General features: G+C 46.7%; 2 protein-coding genes across 2 annotated transcripts; one reads left to right on the forward strand and one right to left on the reverse strand.

Annotated features, from left to right (window-relative positions):
- Positions 1–778: 778 nt before the first annotated feature.
- Positions 779–3,919, forward strand: LOC119466151 (putative nuclease HARBI1). Its single transcript, XM_049657108.1, has 4 exons — positions 779–997; positions 1,105–1,244; positions 1,869–2,037; positions 2,369–3,919. The coding sequence occupies exons 1-4, from the start codon at positions 782–784 to the stop codon at positions 3,047–3,049; spliced, it is 1,206 nt and encodes a 401-aa protein (XP_049513065.1). The 5' UTR covers positions 779–781; the 3' UTR covers positions 3,050–3,919.
- On the reverse strand, positions 3,111–5,903 carry LOC125940682 (uncharacterized). The gene is made up of 4 exons (XM_049657109.1): positions 5,575–5,903; positions 4,914–4,949; positions 4,467–4,532; positions 3,111–3,836 (listed from the first exon to the last, which is right to left on the reverse strand). The coding sequence occupies exons 1-4, from the start codon at positions 5,654–5,656 to the stop codon at positions 3,307–3,309; spliced, it is 714 nt and encodes a 237-aa protein (XP_049513066.1). The 5' UTR covers positions 5,657–5,903; the 3' UTR covers positions 3,111–3,306.
- Between the last annotated feature and the right edge of the window lie 3,631 nt (positions 5,904–9,534).

Raw genomic sequence — 9,534 nt, forward strand, 5'->3', positions numbered from 1 at the left:
GTTAACGGCTATTGGTTATAAGATGTGCAGATGCCGTACCGATAAAAAAATCCTCATCAAGGCAAAGCCACTTGGAAGTGCGCCGCGAGTAACACTATATGGCGGCGCCAGCGGGGTTGTCTCCACCCTGGACGGCGGCGCTGGGCATCGAGCCACCCTAAGTGGTGCTGGAAACACTGGAGGCTGGGCGCGCGGCGCGCGGAAAACAGTGGCGCAACTCTGGCTCCCTGAAGGGAGCCTATACAGTTACTCTAGTGCGTGTCTGCGGCCGATGCCTCTGGCGGCGGCTTGGTAGGTACCGACGAGAGAATTATAGTTGCTTCCGAAAGACAGAAGCGAGAGCTAAGGAAGCTGCAACCAAGCGTTGCTGAACAGAACATCCCGAGTTTAGATGAGGGAAAGCGAGAGTTCGCGTAGGCAAAGAAATGAAGATCCGGAAGCTTGTGAACGTGGCCGGTTGAACTCATCGCGAAGAATCCTGAGCGCCAGGAAACTAATAGTAAATTCCACTGGCGGATCTGGAGCAAGTTTTTTTGCTCCGCGGCCGAGAATTTGAATTCCACTGGCGGATCCAGAGCAAGATCGCATGTTCCACTGGGCGATTTGGGGCAACTTGCTCCGCGACGGAGCGCTCCGCGTTGATCCGTCTTATAGAGCCGGATTTCGCCGGAACTCCAGCGACTAGGCGCCGTCACTTCCGGAACAATCGGGTACGTCGGTTGCTTGCAGCGCTTTTTCAAGCGCTGTCTGGTAACCCTGTGGCGTTGTTTACAGTTCTGAAATGGCGTCGTTCGACCCTGCCGGATTGCTCGTTGCTTTGAGCGACAGCGACAGTTCGCACAGTTCCTCTTCAGAAAGCAGCAGCAGCAGCGATGAGGATGAGTCGTACGTACTGTACGAAATTTTATTTAATGAAATGTTTGCAGAGCCTCCGCACAAACGCCCCAAAATCGTCGGCTACGTCGAAGAAGTCGTACACGTGTACTCGGAGGAGGAGGTATGTATGCCTGTGCACATTGCACACGTGTGTTTCTTTTCTTTTTTGTTTTTTTAATGGCAAGATGATCCGGCATTCTCAGAACAGCCAAGTTTTGGTTTCCATAGTTTCGCAGGAACTTCAGGGTCTCTAGGTCCGTTGCAGCCGACCTGTACAACGGCTTTACTGCCTCTAGGATGTGCCCTCGTTGCGACAATGGGGGTTCGTCTGCCAAAACAGCCGAGGAGCACGTCCTGGCGTTCCTGTGGTGAGCTTTGGCAACGTGTCCTTACGCAACTGCAATCTTTATCTCCCTACTTCCCCCATCCCCCCTCGTCGTATGAAATTTGAATGTGTGAATGAGACAGACGCAGTTTACCATTCCTTGAAAGAAAAAAAATGGGGAACGATCTTTCGAAAGTGATGCAGCTCGAAACTTCGACATTTTCTGAAATAAGCTGTGCTTCACAATGTGTATGTTGCCATAGTGTAACATTATCTGTATTTGCTGTTTCCTGGTTCTGCTTTTGAACGATAGCGAGGTGTAAGAAATAACGCTGTCTTAAGGTGCTCGAAAGTATCTAATGAGTAAGCTTTTGCGTTATCCTGAGTTCTAATAGTGTTTTGTAATTTGCTTGGGGTCAGAACTGAGGGCTGAGGTTAGTAGAACTCGTTGCTGGCCTAGTGTGTCACTTTGTTTCAGCTGAAAGGAAGCACAAAAACATATAACCACATGACAGTGTACGGGAAAAAGTGCTTGTCTTCCTTGTGGCTTTCTTGTGATTGCATGCATTTGAACTTCGTTTTTGTCAGCAACGTTTTGTTGTGATGTGGGATATACTGACTTATTTAAATTTCAAATGCTTAAAGATTGAAATGCCATTTCTCCCAGGTATGCAGCAAATAAAGCTTGCATAAGAGATGTGGCAGGCCGCTTCGGGCTTGGGGAGACAACGACTTTTAGGGTCATTGAACGTGTGATGGAGTATCTCGTGGAATTGGCAAAAACTGAGATAGCCTTCCCGGACGACATCCGGGGCCTGGCCAAAGATTTCGAGCAGGTAAGAATTGGCAAGTAAATTAACTTGTGATATTAGTTTGCACATAGCAGGGAATGTTACTCAGCTAAGACAAAGCTGGAGAAGTATAAAACATGCAAATATAGCGGTGTAGAATACTTCATACAATTGAATTTTGAATTGTTTCATTCGTGTTCTGTCAAAATTGCATCTGCCTTCTGCAAGGTGGTTGCTTTTCAGTTGAATGGTTTATTCTAACTTATCACTTGACTATATAGGAACCATCACAGTCTGATTAAAAGATTGTCTATGAATATTGAAAAAGTACTTAAGTTTAAACATTAACTGCGTGATTACTTTCCTTTATTTGCAGTTGTCTGGAGTGCCGGGCGTCATCGGCTGCATCGATGGCACATACATCAATATTCGCTGTCCTGCCAGGAAGGTGCGGTCAACCTACATTAATCGGCATAATGATATTTCCATGACGCTGCAAGCAGTTTGCGACCACGAGAAACGGTTCCTCGACGTTACTGTGGGAAACCCCAGTAAAATGCACGATGCCAAGATATACAGAAATTCTCGGTTGGCAGCAAGGCTCCCTCAGATATGCGCATCGGGTAACTACCATATCCTGGGAGATGCTGCTTACCCGTTGCGGCAGTATCTACTCACTCCATACAGAGATTACGGAAAACTCACAAGTCAACAAAAAAGCTTCAATGCAAGGTTTTCAGCAACAAGAGTGCGCATTGAAAATGCATTTGGAGATTTGAAAGCCCGCTTCCGGCAGCTTTTACACCTCGACTTCTTTGTGGTTGACAAGATCAACGTATTTGTGATATCATGCTGTGTTCTGCATAATCTGTGCATAAAGGCAGGAGTTGAGGATATACCATTTGACCCTGAGGATACTGGTTCAGATTGCACGTGGCAAAGATTGTCACATGACGACAGGGAAAGCTCTGGGCCACAGACAGCCAAGGAAACAGTGTTGCGGCAAATGGGGGAGCAAAAACGGGAAAGTGTTCGACAAAAGATGGGTCTACAGTGAGCTACTTGAAGACCTCCTGCCAAGTTTTGGACATGCAAATGAAGTGCACAGCACACATGTGAAAACGAACTTTTTATTTTGTGTTTTTTGGAGCGGAGGGTGGAGGGAGAGCGCAAGGTTTGTCGGTTTTGAGACCGAGTACGGCTCGTAAGAGTTCCATTTTTTCGCTATGCATCTCTTCTCGCCTCCTGGTGTTTTCGAGTTTCCGCCTCTCTCTTTCCTGTTGCCTAGCAGCTTTCCTTTCTGCTTTGCTTTCTTCAATTTCTTGAATTTTGTCGAGGAAAACCTTCATGTGGTGCGCGCGGCTGGTGCTCTCTCTCTTGCCTTTTTCTTTTTTTTTGGTGGTCATCATCTTTCTGTTCACATGATCCAGATAGGCTGGAACTGTTGTCCGTACTTTCACTCTGTGAACTGGCTGGTGAGGGTTGTGATGACGTCTTCTGTGATACCACACCAGCGGAATCACGGACAACTTCCGGCTCTAAGCTGTCATCCAGGTGTCTGATTTTTTCGAGCTCATCTTCATACTCCACCAGTTGGGGAGAGTTTCCAGACTGGCTGTTCTGGACACATGCACTTTTCTTTCTTTTGCACACAGTTTTATACCGTGTGCAGCATTGATCACCTGTCCAGATTGAGCCAGTCACATCTTTAATATCCTGTGCAATTTTTGCAAACATGCACTTTTTGTTTTTAAATTTTTTCATTGGGCCTACTTGTGGGAAGTAGTTGGAGTAGCGATCAAGGAGGAGTTTTGTTTCCCCTGGTGTCCAGTCACATGTTGCATCTGGAAAAGTGAAGTAAGAAGCACCAGTTCTGAATGTCACGTTGGTTGTTGTGGCTTTTCAATAAATGTCATTTTTTTCAGTATTACCAGTGTATCTTTAAATTGTACTGTACACTACTTTTACAACTCACAGTGCACTTGCCATTATGGGTCCCAGAAGTAAATTCACATGTATTTAAACAACTCTCCCAACAGTGCACATCAAGCAGGCATCATGGGCAATCCGTAAAAAATCTGCGTCATGTAATTTTCTTTGAGCATACTGTTGTCGTACAGTCAGATATTTTGGCACTATTTACTTCAGATAGTCACGACAGCCATACACAAACGACTACTTTTTCCAGCTTTTTACGCGTCCTTACATAGATATGCCTGCATAGACAACTTTAACTCAACAGTGTTCAGTTGCATCGCTTGTGCCTTTACCATAGGTCGGCGCACTCACTCATGAGTGCACTCACACTCATTGCATGGACATGAGTGCGTGTGCGAGTGGGTGCCAGTGAGTGTGAGTGGACGTGAGTGCGGGTCCTGGAAAAATTAGGGTGAGTGAGTGTGAGTGAGTGTTCTCCCACACTGCCGATCTATGGCCTTTACAATCAACAGTCATAAAAAAAGCTGTAAACTCACGTCGTCGTTTCTTGGTCACACTGGGTCCATCTGCGTCTTGCGAAGGACCAGGGCACACAGCATCACCTGCACAGTTTTTAGAAGTTACTGTGCATCCGTGACAGTGCTCACTCGTAACATTTTTCGGCCAATTTTTTCTAGTCTAGCAGACATCACAACAGTACTGTACACCTAAGTCTAGCAGTGATTAAAATGTAGTTGTACATCTACATTGCCGTTTATTGGCCTCGGTGGATCCCTCAATGTGTAGGCAAAGACCAGGTTGTGCAGCTTCACCTGAACAAAGGTAATATCCTATGCAGTACGCCTCCTTTGATATGCAGAAACATAGCTTACACGTGTCCTTGCAACTCGTGTTGCTGTACTCATTTTGGGCATTTGCCGCTCAGTAAAACAGGTGTACGGTGGGGTGACGTCATGCTACACAGAACTTAAAAGCCGACTTACCAGCCTCGGAAGAATGCGCAGGATTCTCGGCTGAATCTGAAATAAATAAACCGTGTTTACATGTGGAACATTCACAAATAACCTGCATTACATTGCAATAGCACGTGCATAAAAAACGTCGCTCAGAATTCTTCCACACAACAAGAACACGCCGCTGCAGATACTAGTTCCGACTATAATAGCACTAGCAAATGGGTGCGCTAAAGTACCACCGAATGACCGAACTGAGAGGATGATGTAGCCCAGCGAGTTTTAAAACATCGTTGGTATGGCGCCACGCGCAAGAACCTTTGCAACATCGCCGACAAGCGGAGCGACGTCGCACAAAAAGAAAATTACGCCGGTCAGTCTGAGACGGACTTACGTCGCTGGTAAAGGGGTACCGCTTGTCACAAGAAAATCAGAATGCTGCACTAGGGAATTCTCCGGCGCGCCCCGAGCACTTAACCATGCCGCGCTTCATGAGCATGTCGCGAATTTGGTTGCAACGCTGCCGGCATTGCAGCTCAGCCATGGTATAGCAATTAAGCGCGGCGGGCTTCATAATCACGCCGTGGTTTTTGGCTCAGCCGTGGTTATGACGTTTTTGCAAAGGAGCGCATTTGACACTTGGTCGCACTGCTATGCGTTGCTACAACAGTAATCATTCCTGTGTACTTACCCTGCGTTGAGCGTTCTGTGTCCTTGGCCACCAAATCCAGCAAAAGGCGCTGAACAGCAGGACTGACCGTAAGAACATCCATCGCGCTGCTGCACGTTGCAATGGCAAGACGCGAAGTGCAGTTGCCGCTGTGCCTAGAACCCCCAACGTGGTCTAATGCGAGATTGGCAACATGGGTAACCGGATGCGTGCGACAACTTCCGCTGCAATCCCTGCCGGAGCGTGTTTATTTTTCACTGGTCGATCGGGATCGGGTCGCTCCGCGGCGGATTTTCTTGCTCCGTCGTGGATTCGGCACACCGCTCCAGATCCGCCAGTGGAATTCACTATAAGTGTGTGGTTTGCCAGTACTTTGCTGGGCTTTCCGCAGCTACGCTGGTCTCTGGTGTTTGCAGTTGCAGAGCCACGCATAATTTTGACAGCGAAGCTGTATACCACGCGGTGGTCGGAAAATTTCGTGGTGTAAACACCACACGCCAGGTTAACAATTGAAGGCAAACGGCATATCTTTCGTTGCAATCAGGTATGTAGCTCATATATATATATATATATATATATATATATATATATATATATATGTGTGTGTGTGTGTGTGTGTGTGTGTGTGTGTGTGTACCGGGTGTACCAGTTTACTTGGCCCAAGCTTTAAAAAAAGACCAAGCGCTCTAGAGATATCGTACTGACTGCATAGTGGCGACAGTCGTGTTTACTTACAGCCAGTATTTTTTATTACGAAGTCATAATTAATTAATTGTCTTTAATTAGTGAACTTCTTCATTATTGCTTCAAGCGCAAAGATCTAAATTACGAAGTTGTAGGGCACCTCAAAAAACCTCCGAATCAAGCATTTATTTCGTGCTGAAGTGTGCCTGGTTGTTTTTTTCAATGAAAAAACAATAGCCCGCGAAATATGAAATAGATGCGCGCTCGCGCGCCGCTACTCAAGCGCTCCCAAGCGAATAGCCACGGATACACGGCTTTAGTAGCGGCGGCAACTAGATACAGGGCTTCACGCTATTTGATGCTCGCGGCATCATTGGAACACGCCGTTGACGCATTGATAAGCGTAGCGGAGCCGTAGGGGGGATTTTGAGGCCGGGAAACCACGAAGGCGCAGATCTGAGGCTTATCGCACCATGCTAGTTAGGTCGCAATGCCTCTCAAGCCATCCTACATGACGCAGCCTTGTAAGATGCAGCGATAAAAGAATGCACCCGTATATCTTTCAAAGGTTATTTGGAGGCGCTTGAGTAGCGGCGCGCGAGCGCGCATCTATTTCATATTTCGCGTATTTCGTGGGCTTTTGTTTTTTCTTAGCAAAAACAACCAGGCACACTTTAGCACGAAACAAATGCTTGATTTAGAGGTTTTGTGAGGTGCCCTCGTCTTTCTGGGGTTTTACGTGCCAAAACCAGTTCTTATTAAGAGGCACGCCGTAGTGGAGGGCTCCGGATTAATTTTGACCACCTGGGGTTCTTTAACGTGCACTACAACGCAAGCACACGGGCGTTCTTGCATTTCCCCTCCATCGAAATGCGGCCGCCGTGGCCGGGATTCGATCCCGTGATCTCGTGCTCAGCAGCGCAACGCCTTAGCTGACTGAGCCACCGCGGCGGGTTTTGTGAGGTGCCCTACAACTATGTAATTTACATATTGGCGCTGCAACCAATAATTCAAAAGTAAAAGGAATTAATGAATAATTCGTGATGAAAAAAAATACTGGCGGTAAGTACACACGACTGTCGCTACTATGCGTTCAGCACGATTTCTCTAGAGGTCTTGGTCTTTTTTTAAATCGTGTAAATCGTGGGCCACGATAACTGCGACACCTGGTATATATATATATATATATATATATATATACAGGGTGTCCCAGCGATCACGCAGCGCGATTTAAAAAAACAGCAACGGCGTTACGCGAAGCAAACGAAGTGCGTATTGTTTCCAGTAGTGTAGTAGCCGCCAGTAATTTTTTAGTTACTGATATTAATTAATTAATTGTAATTAATTATCAAACTCGAGATGTACTGTCCTAAATATCAAAGTGTCAATGAGGCATTTGTAGGGAACCACGTGGGGCATCCAAATGCGGTATTTTCAGCGCCGTACTAATGGCGTACTCATTTTTTCCCGAGTGATAAAGAAAGCCCGCGAAATATAAAAACTACCACGTGACTACGCTCCACCCGCATAATAAGCAGCGCCCTCAAGTAAGCTGATTGAAAGCAACGGCTTTTGCCTGTCGCACCGCCCAAGAGACAACGCATCACCTTGACAATGGTATGGAAGGATCCGCAACAGCAAGTTTCGCGGCATAGCAGCGATTTATTCCTGTCAATTATACGTCACGCTTCTTATCCGTCTCTCACGGCTGAGTGATCCACTTGATAAAAATGGTCGTTGATAACGCTGTCGAAGCCATGCTTTCATCACGGACGAAACGCAATAAACAATGAAATAGACATGGAATATTTCAAAATACCAGCTCTGCTCGCACCGCATCGAAGGAGTGCATGCGCAGCTATACTTCGCGCCAGAAGCTTGCTTCGGACCAAAGCCAAATTAACGTGAGGGCGTTATTTTTCTTGAGTACGTGCTTCCAAAACAGGTTCATGGCAAAAAATAAAAGTAAGATAAACACACTCGGAAGTGACCCGGCCACGTGTAGAAAAACGGCAAAACCGATGCGCTCAATTAAGTAATGTTCCACTGCCTAATGTTCCGATTTGGCAATCGGGACGTGAGCGAAAAACAAAGGAAAAAGTCAGATTTCAGGTTGCTTTATTATCGGTGCATTCGTAAGCGCCGTTGAACACCAGCTGGCGATTACTATAGGACCTGTTCGAATGCAGTATTTTCTCGCATATAACCCGCACCAAAAATTGAAAAAAAAAAAAGCGCTTAAAAAGAGGGGGGCGCGGGCTATCTGAGAATATTCGCGAAGGGAGTGCGTGGGGGTCGGCTTAACGGCAACGCGCGGCCTGCCGTGCAGAGTCCGCATTGACCGCATGCCTATCGACATCGATGTTTGTTAAGCTAATAAGAGGCCAGCACAGGTTATTGCATGATCCACATTGATAGTCTGGTTAAACGCTTTTCGGCATGGAGGAAGAAAAATGCTTATCGGTATGGGTGTTCTGTGCTTTTCGCACGCTTTTCGCACGAGTCAGGTGCTGTTTCTTGTACGCCCCGTCTGCACAGTTGGCCAGCCTTAGGCATCACGAATGTGTCTCGGCAGCAGTCTTTCACTGTGAAAGAGAAACTGAAGATCATACCTGCTGCTGAAGAAATCGGCAACAGAGCAATCGGCAACAAGCAAGACGATTACGTCCTCGAGAGCGGCGACGAAGCCTCAGATGGCAGCAGTGAATCGGACGACAGCGCTGCCAACGTTGCGGCGGTCACTTTGAAATAAATTTGTTTTGAAAACGAAATGATGGCTGCGCATAGTTGTAACTTCCTAGTCCTCATTTATTTTAGGACAAGCGTGCGGGTTATACGCGAGGTTATTTTTTTTCTTTTTCGTGGAGTTCACAGTTAGGGGTGCGGGTTATATGCAAGGGCGGGCATGTCATATAAATAAAGAAGAACAAGACTAACATGAAGCATAGGAACCTGTTCATTAAATGCACTAAAAACGAAGTGTATAATATCCCTCTCATGCCGGCAGACATACGTGGGGCAAACCGTAAGGTGTCTAAACGTGCGCCTTCAAGAGCACCATCAAAAATCCGAAGGGCAGGAATGGCTTCTTGGCACAACACTGTTCAGAGCACGGTTGTACCCCTCTCTTCAATGACACTAGTTATTGCTGGGCACGCACGTGACCAGACCAGACTTATAATAGAAGCAGCGGCAACTGAAGGGGAAAATGCGGTTAGCAAGCCTTCGATTTCACAATCATACTTGAGATACGAGAGACAAGATGGGCCCGCTCCTTGACGATGACTGATATTACGT

Source organism: Dermacentor silvarum, chromosome 10, assembly GCF_013339745.2.
Source record: "Dermacentor silvarum isolate Dsil-2018 chromosome 10, BIME_Dsil_1.4, whole genome shotgun sequence".
NCBI lineage: Eukaryota > Metazoa > Arthropoda > Arachnida > Ixodida > Ixodidae > Dermacentor > Dermacentor silvarum.